This window comes from Trichomycterus rosablanca, chromosome 1 (genome assembly GCF_030014385.1).
Source record: "Trichomycterus rosablanca isolate fTriRos1 chromosome 1, fTriRos1.hap1, whole genome shotgun sequence".
Taxonomy (NCBI): Eukaryota; Metazoa; Chordata; class Actinopteri; order Siluriformes; family Trichomycteridae; genus Trichomycterus; species Trichomycterus rosablanca.
In genome coordinates this window covers 18,955,818-18,970,270 of record NC_085988.1, presented here as the reverse complement: position 1 = coordinate 18,970,270, position 14,453 = coordinate 18,955,818, and the positions used below count along the sequence as shown (strand labels likewise).

The 14,453-nt window shown below is 37.9% G+C and overlaps 1 protein-coding gene across 1 annotated transcript; it reads right to left on the bottom strand.

Moving 5' to 3' along the window:
* Positions 1–369: 369 nt before the first annotated feature.
* Positions 370–14,088, bottom strand: LOC134311857 (uncharacterized; the record flags this gene model as incomplete). The annotated part of the gene is made up of 4 exons (XM_062993531.1): positions 370–593; positions 1,981–2,006; positions 2,144–2,340; positions 13,204–14,088. Coding segments are annotated over 4 exons (1,332 nt in total), but the record flags the coding sequence as incomplete, so codon positions are not given.
* Positions 14,089–14,453: the final 365 nt, after the last annotated feature.

Sequence of the window (14,453 nt, the reverse complement as noted above, 5' to 3'; positions counted from 1 at the left end):
CACAACCGATCCATTATTCCCCTCACAATTATCTTTACAAGTTTTGCCCCTTTTTACGGATTATTTACTGAGATCCGTTCTCTCATTTCAGCCTCATATTCAGAAGGCGAGTGTGTAACCTCAGCAACGCCGTAGCGTAGCGGGGTGATTATAATTGCCGCGAGTGAGCGACCCGGGTTCGCGCCTCGCGTTGGCTGCTTTTCTATTTTCTGTTTTTGTGTTTCCTTTTCAGTTGCCAGTGACGAGAAAGGCGTCGTTCGGGATTTCCCGAATTGTTTTTGTTTAACTCCTTTCCTTTGTTCATCTGTATATATATATTTATTGTTAATAAATATCATTTTTTGCTCCGCATCTTTGGGTCCTACGCCTTCATTCATTACAACCAGTAAGCTTTTTAGGAGAGGAGCTCATGAAATAGTAGAGGTTTTCTCCATGATTGGTGTCACTGTGCTGCAAGGTCTTAATGGACAGCAGATAATCAGCCCAAGTCTGTGCTGAACCACACAATTCTTTGCTCAGAGTTAAATTAGGAACTCTGTGATTCTTCCTGTACTCGTTATGTGCGGAAAGGAATTCTGCCTTAAAGCTTTCATCTGTGTATAAATAAAAAACATATAAAATAAAACTGTTAAACAAACAAAATATCTAAACCAAAAAAATCACAATGTGCTAATACAAATACATTCTATTTTCATTAACGCTAATGATTACATGATAATAAATAATGCCTACATGAATAACTAATTAAAAGTACATGTTTGCAAGTTAGAAGCAAAATATTTAAATGCAATTAATACAGCCATTGATAGTATCATGAAATGATTAACTACAGAGCAAATTTGTATCATCAAAATTTGTTGGATACATAAGCTGTACCTATGGACATGGGGTAAATGTATGATGTGTGGTGGAATTTATTTAAATAAATATTTAATATAGACTATTAAAGTGAATTAAAACAGCAAAATACTACCATGTTTTGAAGTAAACAAAAAATTAATGAAATGCAATGCCATTATTATTATTACTATTATTATTATTTTAAATTGTGCACTGTACACATATTCAAATGAAAAAATATATTAAATGAATACATATTTAGATGAATAAATGGTAAAATATTTACATGAATAAATGGTAAAATATTTAAATAAATAAATATTTTTATTAATAAATATTTACATTAATATTTTGTAAGATTTTTAAATTACTAAATATTTACATAAATAAATGGTATAATATTTAAAGGAATAAATATTTACATGAATATTTGGTAAAATATTTAAAGGAATAAATATTTACATTTATAAATGGTAAAAAATTTAAATGAGTAAATATTTACATGAATATTTGGTAAAATATTTGAAGGAATAAATATTTACATGAATATTTGGTAAAATATTTAAAGGAATAAATATTTACATAAATAAATGGTAAAATATTTAAAGAAATAAATATTTACATAAATAAATGGTAAAATATTTAAAGAAATAAATATTTTAATTAATAAATATTTACATTAATATTTGGTAAGATTTTTAAATTACTAAATATTTACATAAATAAATGGTATAATATTTAAAGGAATACATATTTACATGAATATTTGGTAAAATATTTGAAGGAATAAATATTTACATAAATATTTGGTAAAATATTGAAAGGAATAAATATTTACAATATTATTTGGTAAAATATTTAAAGGAATAAATATTTACAAAAATAAATGGTAAAATATTTAAAGGAATAAATATTTAAAGGAATAAATATTTACATGAATAAATGGTAAAATCATTATAGTTGCTGTTTTTAAATGCAAAATACAAGCTTGTGATTTAAATCAACACAATTAATGTGGCTAAAAATGTTAGACTTTTAGCTGATGTTAAACTTCCCAATGATGCAGTCAATTATTATTAAAAATAATGTATTGTACAAAGTATTACAGACAAATCTAAAAATTTTAAAAATGTATTATACCTGCCATAGCTGTAGAAGTTGTGATCCTGCAAAAGGTAAAAACATATAACATAAATTATGTCATTCATTTATTTACAATTTATTATTATAGTGTTTCAGGCTGGAGCATCTTACCGTCTCTTGTCTTCTGGACTCTTGACTGGTCTAGTCTTTGTAAGTTGACAGTAAAGCCTGGTGCTGCTGCATGCTCACCAAGTACATATATATGTCCCTCTCGAGTGCTGAAGGTGGAGACTCAGTTACTTCGTACCAGCTGGATGTAAACTGTCCCATCCAGTTCAAGGTCACTTCTAAGAAAATTTCAAATTTCTCCTCCTCCAACAGGTCATAAACACTTTTCAATGAGTGATTCTGTGGAATCTGTGTAAGGGATCTACAGGTAGAGAACAATGCAGAAGAATCTGGATCCTGGTTATACTAAATGATCTGGTCCAAACTCAATTCCAAGAAACTTGTGAGTAGGAAAATGTAAATAAAAACTAAAACTAGTAATCTCCTGCAGTCTTTTTCAGGAATGTAATTAAAAATGTTTACTTTTTATACGTTATAGGGGCGGCACAGTGGGTAGTGCTCTTGCTGTTTAGCAAGAAGGGCCTGGGTTTGATTTATGTCATTTTGAGCTACTAAATTTGTGTGTGTGTGTGTGTCCTATGATGGACTGGCGACCTGTCTAGGGTGTTTACAACCTTTCACTCAGTGAAACAGACCCACCGCAACCCTGAATAGAATAAAGCAGTGATAAAACAATGAATGAATTCTTTTTACAGCACATTCCAAAAAGTTGGGCCATGGACAGTGTAAGACTGGGAAATGTGTGCGACTATTAAAAAACACCTGTTTTGGAACTTTCCACAGATAAACAGCAGATGCTGTCAGTAGAAGCCATCATCACTATTATTGCTGAAGGATTCTGTTGTAATCATGCAGTTTTCTAATTAGTTGGAACAGAATGCAGGGTGGTAGCAATAAACCACATACAAAACACATTTTACAGCCTGAGATTTCTGCTTAATGCAAGTCCTGTGGAAACATACCACAGTGTTGATCCTCTTTGCTAACTTTGTTCTTGGGTTGTTTATGGTGCCTGAATGACGCAACTGCCAGTCATTATGAAATCTGCCATGGTCAGTTATAATGTGGTAATGTATTTCAATTATAAAAGATACTTTTCTTAAGTCTAATATTTAGTGAATTGTGACAGACAATACAGATTTTTTTGAAGAACAAGAATTCCTCAATTTGTCATATATACAGCCATAACATTAAAACCACCTCCTTGTTTCTACACTTACTGTCCATTTTATCAGCTCCACTTACCATATAGAAACACTTTGTAGTTCTACAATTACTGACTGTAGTCCATCTGTTTCTCTAAATACTTTTTTAACCTGTTTTCACTCTGTTCTTCAATGGCCAGGACCCCACAGAGTAGGTATTATTTAGGTGGTGGATCATTCTCAGCACTGCAGTGACACTGACATGGTGGTGGTGTGTTAGTGTGTGTTGTACTGGTATGAGTGGATCAGACACAGCAGTGCTGCTGGTATTTATTTTAATATTGTGTCCACTTACTGTCCACTCTATTAGACACTCCTACCTAGTTGGTCCACCTTGTAGAAGTAAAGTCAGAGATGATCGCTCATCTATTGCTGCTGTTTGGGTTGATCATCTTCAATCTAGACCTTCATCAGTGGTCACAGGATGCTGACCATGATGCACTTTTGGCTGAATATACTGTATTTTGGGTTGGTGGACTATTCTTAGTCCAGCAGTGACAGTGAGGTGTTTAAAAACTCCATGATCACTGCTGTGTCTGATCCACTCATACCAGCTCAACACAGACACAACCAAACACACCACCGCCATGTCAGTGTCACTGCAGTGCTGAGAATGATCCAACACCCAACTAATATCTACTCTGTGGTGGTCTTGACCATTGGAGAACAAAAAACTCTCCATGCTTGGCCTTGCCATAGTATTCTTCCAGTCATAAGCCTCACTTTGCACCAGACTAACCCCTGATCCATATGGTTTCAGTCTTGATTCAACACTCCATAGAACTTTGTCCCAAAACCCTAAAGGCCTGTACAAATCCCTTCTTGTGTATTCCAGTTGTACAAATCCCTTCTTGTGTAACCCATGCAGTGCTTCTTCATCAAAAGTGACATCCATTGTATGCAGTTCTCCTCTTTTCCTGGGGTCTGCAATAATTTCTTTGGTCTTGCTTATGTTTAGAGGAAGGCTGTTATTCTGACACCAATCTACTGTACAAGTTTCCTCTTGTAGCCCCCCCTTCACCCCAGCAATTTAGACCAATGTTGGTAGTGTCATCAGCAAACTTAATAAAACTGGTGTTGTTATATGAGGCCACACATACATATGTGAAGAGGACTCAGACTTGGGGTGTTCCAATATTTATATGTATTTGAAAAGCCTGAAAAGTTCAATACCCAGTTGCAAAGGGTAGGTGCCAGTCCAAGGTTGTGGAGCTTTTCCGTGAGCTTGTGTGGAATGACTGTGTTAAATGCTGAGCTATAGTCAATAAACAGCATATGTAAATAACTATGAATGTATCTTTGTCTTCTGGGTATGAGATGTGCAGATTGCATCATCAGTGAATCCGTAGAGGGTCTAACGTGTCCAGGATAGTTTTCAGGATGTGAGGCATGAATAACCTTTCAAAATAGGAGTGAGCACAATGGGAATAGTCATTTAGGCAGGTGATGGATAGTTGGTTTTGAGCTCTCTGTTCCTCTGCTGATAGTCTGTGATGTGATACAGACCTTGCCACATATGCTGTGAGTCTGCCGTGGCTTGGTATCCCTCCAGCTTTAGTGTGTACTGTCTCTTGGCCTCTTTGATTGATCCAGAGACAAATGCAGCTGAGGGAGCACGTAGTATGGAACGGATTTTACTGTTTATCCAGAGTTTTTGATCAGGTAGTTTCTGCTGCATTTGGTGGGAACAGTAACCTCAAATCAGGTGCTGATGTAGCCAGTAACTCCAGAAGTAGTCCTTTAAATCAACAAAAGAGGCCATATCTAACTTATGGCAGATCCCTCCCACCCGCCAACTATTCCAGTAAATAAAAATAAACTAATGTTAATATAATCTAAGAAAAAATTAAAAGTTGTTACTTAAAAGTTAAAACCTGAGAGTATTGGCTAATGAGATTAAGATGCACCCAAAAACTTTAGCACTTTTAATTCCAGAAAAGTATGTAAAATACAAATAAAATCAGACAGTAAATCCAGTGCATTCATAAACACTGTCTGATCTGAATTTAAATGAAAATACAAAATTAAATACAAATATTTAAAAGTTTTACTTTAATTTAATTTATTTAAAAAAAATAATTTCATTTTTACCACTGCCTTATCATAGTCATGGGTGTGGGAGGTCTGGTTCCCCAGAAATGCTGGGCATAGGGCAAGACAGATACCACAAGAACCACACACCCTGGACAAACAGTGCCAATCCATTGCAGGGTTTCGGCTACCCCCCCTCAGACTTAGCCAATCATGTCGGTGTAGGTAAATGGTCAGCTGATAGCACTGTTGAGATTCAACATTTCAAGGTGCAGGCTTACCTGAAATATACTGATAAAATTGCTTAGACTGGATAAAAACATCTGCTAAAGGCACCCAGGTGGCATAGTGGGATATTCCACTAGCACACTAGCGCTGAGATTCTCCTCGGTTACAAACTCTGCATTGCCACCAGATGATTGGGCGCCATCTAACGGGCATAATTGGCAGTGCCTGCAGCAGACATGGTTCTGCTAGGGTGGGATGCCCGGACTATGTGGATGGGGTCTTCAAATGCTGTGTAAGGACCCTGATTGGTAGGTAGAGAGGCACCTATGCAGCATGCATAGGTGAAAAGGCTTCCGTTAAGGGCTGCACGCGGGTCGTCGGAGGCATGAGCAGCAATATACTCACCTCAACTGCAATTGGGGATCCCCCAGCAGCAGAAGACAAATTGACTACACTAAATTAGGTAGAATATGAGAGAAAATGCATAAAATCTGCTAAATGTTAAAATATGCTATATAAGGACATGTGCTGTATTGGCCTGCCTGCAGTCCAGATCTGTTTCCCATTAAATATATAGTGAATTATAAAACTCCAAAAACAAACTTGAAGCCCTGTAGCCCTCACAAAGCCCCAACGCCTTTAAATCTGAAGCCCTTCAGTGTCAGACTTGCGTAACAAGAAAAGAAAATCCACTTTCAAAACTAGATGTCAAAACTGGTGTTTTAAAGAGAAAGATGATATAACAAAATGTCACATAGAAATGTGGTTGCTAAGATTCATGTTGAGCCATGCTTTAGTCAGTGTTTTTCGCATGTCCACATTTTAATAAGAAATTCTATAAATGACATCAGTTAGCTGTAATTGATTCTGCTGGCCCATTGTGATTTGTGGCTATATGACCATACTAAAACAGTATATTCCTAGTAATTATTTAAATTCATATATACAGTGTATCACAAAAGTGAGTACACCCCTCAAATTTCTGCAAATATTTTATTATATCTTTTCATGGGACAACACTATAGACATGAAACTTGGATATAACTTAGAGTAGTCAGTGTACAACTTGTATAGCAGTGTAGATTTACTGTCTTCTGAAAATAACTCAACACACAGCCATTAATGTCTAAATAGCTGGCAACATAAGTGAGTACACCCCACAGTGAACATGTCCAAATTGTGCCCAAATGTGTCGTTGTCCCTCCCTGGTGTCATGTGTCAAGGTCCCAGGTGTAAATGGGGAGCAGGGCTTTTAAATTTGGTGTTTTGGGTACAATTCTCTCATACTGGCCACTGGATATTCAACATGGCACCTCATGGCAAAGAACTCTCTGAGGATGTGAGAAATAGAATTGTTGCTCTCCACAAAGATGGCCTGGGCTATAAGAAGATTGCTAACACCCTGAAACTGAGCTACAGCATGGTGGCCAAGGTCATACAGCGGTTTTCCAGGACAGGTTCCACTCGGAACAGGCTTCGCCAGGGTCGACCAAAGAAGTTGAGTCCACGTGTTCGGCGTCATATCCAGAGGTTGGCTTTAAAAAATAGACACATGAGTGCTGCCAGCATTGCTGCAGAGGTTGAAGACGTGGGAGGTCAGCCTGTCAGTGCTCAGACCATACGCCGCACACTGCATCAACTCGGTCTGCATGGTCGTCATCCCAGAAGGAAGCTGACGCACAAGAAAGCCCGCAAACAGTTTGCTGAAGACAAGCAGTCCAAGAACATGGATTACTGGAATGCCCTGTGGTCTGACGAGACCAAGATAAACTTGTTTGGCTCAGATGGTGTCCAGCATGTGTGGCGGCGCCCTGGTGAGAAGTACCAAGACAACTGTATCTTGCCTACAGTCAAGCATGGTGGTGGTAGCATCATGGTCTTGGGCTGCATGAGTGTTGCTGGCACTGGGGAGCTGCAGTTCATTGAGGGAAACATGAATTCCAACATGTACTGTGACATTCTGAAACAGAGCATGATCCCCTCCCTTCGAAAACTGGGCCTCATGGCAGTTTTCCAACAGGATAACGACCCCAAACACAACCTCCAAGATGACAACTGCCTTGCTGAGGAAGCTGAAGGTAAAGGTGATGGACTAAACCCAATTGAGCACCTGTGGCGCATCCTCAAGTGGAAGGTGGAGGAGTTCAAGGTGTCTAACATCCACCAGCTCCGTGATGTCATCATGGAGGAGTGGAAGAGGATTCCAGTAGCAACCTGTGCAGCTCTGGTGAATTCCATGCCCAGGAGGGTTAAGGCAGTGCTGGATAATAATGGTGGTCACACAAAATATTGACACTTTGGGCACAATTTGGACATGTTCACTGTGGGGTGTACTCACTTATGTTGCCAGCCATTTAGACATTAATGGCTGTGTGTTGAGTTATTTTCAGAAGACAGTAAATCTACACTGCTATACAAGTTGTACACTGACTACTCTAAGTTATATCCAAGTTTCATGTCTATAGTGTTGTCCCATGAAAAGATATAATAAAATATTTGCAGAAATGTGAGGGGTGTACTCACTTTTGTGATACACTGTATATATACACAGTATATATATATATATATATATACAGGGGCGATTTAATGCACGGGCTTACCTGGGCTTCAGCCCAGGGGCCCCGAATAATTGAGGGCCCCGGATTGGCTGTTTTATTTTTTATTTATTTTGTTAGTTATTTTGGTTAATAAGAACGGGGAAGCTTTACAAACCAATGATTTTGTAAATCATTTACACGTTATTCATGTTTCTGACTGTTGATTGGCCAGATAAACTCTAACGAGCTGCTGTAATTCTGACTGGTGGTTTCAGTTAAGCAACGTGAACGTTAGCGCTAGTATGTGAGTGACATTCAGCTCAGCCAATCAGAATGCAGCACCAGGTTTATACATGTGCGTTCGGACATTCTGAAGTTAGTTTTGTAAATGAGACTCGCCTTATGGTCCAAGCATTGAAGTTCGGGAGCTCGGCAGTCTAAAGTGTTGTAACGCTCATTGAAGTCCTGACTAAACAGTTAAAGTGACTCTACCCTGTCATGAGAAAGACCCAAAATTATTTTTTGCACTGGGGCCCATGAGCTCCTAGTTACGCCACTGAACTCTGTAGTCTTGCGTTGTGTACTGATTTTATGAAAACTATATGTGGGGGCCCACAACCAGCCGTAGCCCCTGGGCCCACAGACAGGTTAAATCGCCTCTGTATATATTTTATATATATATATACAGTATATATATTAAGAATGCTACATTTATAATCTTTAAAATAGCAAAAAATACCTAAAACAGCACACAAATAGAGCTACTTCAGTGACTGACATTTTCTCACTGGTGTCAAGTTTTCTTATTGAGGACACAAAGCATTGTAAAATGATTCAACAATTTCCATGTAAATGCTACTTGATTCTCTGGAACTTCTAGTTTATTGACTAAGAACAATAACAGTAGGTCTAAAGACAAAATAATACAACCCCAAATCAGAACAAGTTGGGACAGCATAGAAAATGCACATTTTTATGTTTTGTCTGGTGAACATTTCATTTATTGATAAACATTTATCATTTTATTTATTGATAAACATCTATTCCTGCATTTTAGACCTGCAACACATTCCAAAAAAATGTTGTGACCGTAAAGCATTTACCACTTTGTAATGTTGCCATTCCTTTTTACCACACTTAAAAGATGTTTTGGCACCGAGGATACCAAGTGATTTAGTGTTTCAGCTTTTATTTTGTGTCATTCTTCCTGCAAACACGTCTATTAACAAATGCAATGAAGTTAATATGAAATATCTCAGGTTTCAAACTTTCTGCAGTCAAATAAATGTCAAAGTAAATGTAAGGAACACTGCGTTTTTATTTTATTTGCATTTTCATTACTGCCCCAACTTTTTCTGATTTGAGTTGTACAATAAAAATCCTGCATATTCTAGTATAAAATCTTATTTTATTGTACTCATTTAAAATATACAATCATATTATTTAGTGACTTTAAGAAGAAAAGACAAATTCATTGCATACACACATACAAGACTCCAAGCTGTTAGAAAAGCACAAGGTACTAAATGTAGGAGTGCTGAATAGTCAGACAAGTATGTTTTACAAGTATTTTATGAGGGTTTTTATTTTCTCATAAGGTTTCAGTGTAGGATTGAGATAATTAACCACATGTACAGTGTATCACAAAAGTGAGTACACCCCTCACATTTCTGCAGATATTTAAGTATATCTTTTCATGGGACAACACTGACAAAATGACACTTTGACACAATGAAAAGTAGTCTGTGTGCAGCTTATATAACAGTGTAAATTTATTCTTCCCTCAAAATAACTCAATATACAGCCATTAATGTCTAAACCACCGGCAACAAAAGTGAGTACACCCCTAAGAGACTACACCCCTAAATGTCCAAATTGAGCACTGCTTTTCATTTTCCCTCCAAAATGTCATGCGACTTGTTAGTGTTACTAGGTCTCAGGTGTGCATAGGGAGCAGGTGTGTTCAATTTAGTAGTACAGCTCTCACACTCTCTCATACTGGTCACTGAAAGTTCCAACATGGCACCTCATGGCAAAGAACTCTCTGAGGATCTTAAAAGACGAATTGTTGCGCTACATGAAGATGGCCAAGGCTACAAGAAGATTGCCAACACCCTGAAACTGAGCTGCAGCACAGTGGCCAAGATCATCCAGCGTTTTAAAAGAGCAGGGTCCACTCAGAACAGACCTCGCGTTGGTCGTCCAAAGAAGCTGAGTGCACGTGCTCAGCGTCACATCCAACTGCTGTCTTTGAAAGATAGGCGCAGGAGTGCTGTCAGCATTGCTGCAGAGATTGAAAAGGTGGGGGGTCAGCCTGTCAGTGCTCAGACCATACGCCGCACACTACATCAAATTGGTCTGCATGGCCGTCACCCCAGAAGGAAGCCTCTTCTGAAGTCTCTACACAAGAAAGCCCACAAACAGTTTGCTGAAGACATGTCAACAAAGGACATGGATTACTGGAACCATGTCCTATGGTCTGATGAGACCAAGATTAATTTGTTTGGTTCAGATGGTCTCAAGCATGTGTGGCGGCAATCAGGTGATGAGTACAAAGATAAGTGTGTCATGCCTACAGTCAAGCATGGTGGTGGGAATGCCATGGTCTGGGGCTGCATGAGTGCAGCAGGTGTTGGGGAGTTACATTTCATTGAGGGACACATGAACTCCAATATGTACTGTGAAATACTGAAGCAGAGCATGATCCCCTCCCTCCGGAAACTGGGTCGCAGGGCAGTGTTCCAGCATGATAATGACCCCAAACACACCTCTAAGACGACCACTGCTTTATTGAAGAGGCTGAGGGTAAAGGTGATGGACTGGCCAAGCATGTCTCCAGACCTAAACCCAATAGAACATCTTTGGGGCATCCTCAAGCGGAAGGTGGAGGAGCGCAAAGTCTCGAATATCCGCCAGCTCCGTGATGTCGTCATGGAGGAGTGGAAAAGCATTCCAGTGGCAACCTGTGAAGCTCTGGTAAACTCCATGCCCAGGAGAGTTAAGGCAGTTCTGGGAAATAATGGTGGCCACACAAAATATTGACACTTCAGGAACTTTCACTAAGGGGTGTACTCACTTTTGTTGCCGGTGGTTTAGACATTAATGGCTGTATATTGAGTTATTTTGAGGGAAGAATAAATATACACTGTTATATAAGCTGCACACAGACTACTTTTCATTGTGTCAAAGTGTCATTTTGTCAGTGTTGTCCCATGAAAAGATATACTTAAATATCTGCAGAAATGTGAGGGGTGTACTCACTTTTGTGATACACTGTATATCTCATACACTTTCTCTCTTTTAACCAAATAATGTGTTTATGTTCCTTTAGGTTGCTAAAAGAAGGACATTTTTACTAGAAAAGATAAGTTCCACCATTTTGTCCCAGAAATGAAGTGTATCAATGCTTTTTATTGGATTCTTTAGACTAGCAGACAAATCCACCAGAATATATAGAAGAACATACACGGACAAGGCATAACATTATGACCACTGACAGGTGAAGTGATTAAGACTTGTTGAGAAACACTGGTCTAGTGGAGTCCATGCCTCAATGGGTCAGGGCTGTTTTGGCAGCAAAAGTGGGACCAACACAATATTAGGAAGGTGGTCATAATGTTATGCCTAATCGGTGTAAATGTTTGAGATATTTACATTATTATGTTTTATTTTGAATAAATATTAATTTAATAGTCAAAATGATTCACAGGGATTTACAGGGAAAGACAAAATACTTATATAATCATATTTCAATGTGACTGTTACACATTACACTATCATTACTATCATACCTGTGCATGTTTGCTGTAAGTGTGGGTGTTATATTAACACCTGCTGAAAGTTTTATTAGTACATAAGAATAAGATCTGTTAATACAAGGAAATGAATGGTTGTGGTAGTTCAATGCTAAAGGCTAAAACATTACATGAGTCAGACTTAGAATGAACAGAGATCAGTTGCTGGACCTTAGTACAAGGATCATAAACCTCAGATCAATGAATGTAATCTAGTAAGAGGAGTAAAATGTAACTGACTGTAATATGGCTCTTAGTAGAGGCATGTTTTCATTTTATCCTTTAACTCCATGCAAAATACAGCAGTAGCACCTTGCATGCTTGAAACTTATCTAAGCCAAGAAGCAAATTGGTATGTTTAATCAGACAAATATATCTGCTAACCACAAACAGCAGTAATAACAGGTTGGGCAACTGTAATATGATATACCCTCCTCACTCAACAAAACAAACAATATCCTGTAACAACACTTGTTCATTTCAGCCTTTTAAATGACATTATACAACAAAATAAGAAATTTTGCATGGGGATTGTGAGTTATTCAGTGTACATTGTACAGATACAGTGTACAGATACATTTGTCAAGTCAACTTTATTTATATAGCGCTTTTTACAATAGACATTGTCTCAAAGCAACTTTACAAAATCCAGGACCAACAGATACAGACCCCTGTTGAGCAAGCCGAGGGCGACTGTGGCAACAAAAAACTCCCTGAAAATTACATGAAGAAACCTTGAGAGGAACCAGACTCAGCAGGGCCCATCCTTCTTGGGTGGTCTGGAGGATACTTTAAATAAATACACGATTTACACAAAGCATACAAACACAGAATTAAATGACCTAAAAGTTATTACTGGTAATAAATAGATAAATAGATAAATAATAATAGAGTTGTTATTCACTCTAGTCTTCAATAAAGTCTGTAGTGATTTCTTGTCATTCTTGGTGCAATTACTCCAGATCCGTCACATCCGGCAGGAGCAGCATCGTTGTCACTGCAGTCTTGATTTTAATCCTTAACCTCAGCGGGTAAACAGGTTTCCATCAGAATGCCTTTGGAGTAAAACAACAAAGAATGTAGTTAATAATGTACAATGCTAGTTGAGTAAAACAGTTTTACAGAGAGTTTTAGACTCCGGCAGCCCTAATTATTACAGCATAACTAAAAGGGAGAGCGAGCAGGTAACAAGGTCATGAAGGCTTTCACAGGACATCAGCGCCCACCTCTCCTACCCAAACCGGAGTGATCGGACAAGAGAGGCAGAACGACAGCAACCCAACATCCCTGATCACCACAAGTTTCTATGACCAAGAACCCCCAAGCTCTGCGCTTTTGTCTATACTAATCAAAAGCCTGAGAAAATAAATATGTTTTCAGTCTAGACTTAAACATTGAGACTGTGTCCGAATCCCGAACAGAGGCAGGAAGATTATTCCAAAGTTGTGGAGCTTTGTAAGAAAACGCTCTTCCACCAGCCGTGATCTTTTTAATTTTAGGAACTATAAGTAATCCTGCATCTTGTGAATGAAGTGAACGCGCTGGGTTGTAGTGATTAATAAGCTCGCTCAGATACTGTGGAGCCAGACCATGTAGCGCTTTATAGGTTAGTAAAAGTATTTTGTAATCAATGCGGAATTTAACTGGCATCCAGTGTAGAGATGATAGAACAGGACTAATATGATCAAATTTTTTAGTTCTAGTTAGCACTCGAGCTGCTGCATTTTGAACTAACTGGAGTTTGTTTATGGATCTACCAGAGCATCCAGTGAGAAGAGCATTACAATAATCTAACCGAGAAGTTATAAACGCATGGATCAGTTTTTCGGCGTCATTAACAGATAGTATATTTCTTATTTTAGAAATATTACGCAAATGATAGAAAACAACTCTAGTAATATTATTAACGTGTGTATCAAATGAAAGATCTGAATCTATTGTGACACCCAAGTTTTTTACATCTGGGCTGGGAGTAACAGAGAAAGTGTTTAGGTTTAGCACCAGGTTAGACAACTTGTCTCTTGCAGCTTTAGAGCCAACAAGTAAAACCCCAGTTTTACCTGAATTAAGTAAAAGAAAATTACACGACATCCAGTTTTTTATGTCGTTTACACAATCTTCTATCTTACTGATTGTGTCAGTATCATTTGGTTTGGCTGATATATACAGCTGTGTGTCATCTGCATAGCAGTGAAATTTTATGCCATGTTTATGAATAATTTCACCTAGTGGAAGCATATAGAATGTAAATAATAGAGGTCCCAGTACCGACCCCTGTGGAACACCACACTTTACTTTTGTAGTTTCCGAGCATTTATTATTTACATAAACAAATTGCGAGCGGTCAGTCAGATATGATTTAAACCAAGAGAGTGCGAGTCCTTTAACACCTACTGTATTTTCTAGCCTCTCCAGTAAAATGTTATGATCGACCGTATCAAACGCTGCACTCTAAGATCTAATAGAACAAGAAAAGAGACACATCCATTATCAGAAGACATTAACAACTCGTTAACTACTCTAATTAATGCAGTTTCGGTACTATGATTGGGTCTAAATCCTGATTGAAATTTTTCATGAATACAATTGTCATTCAAATAAGAACA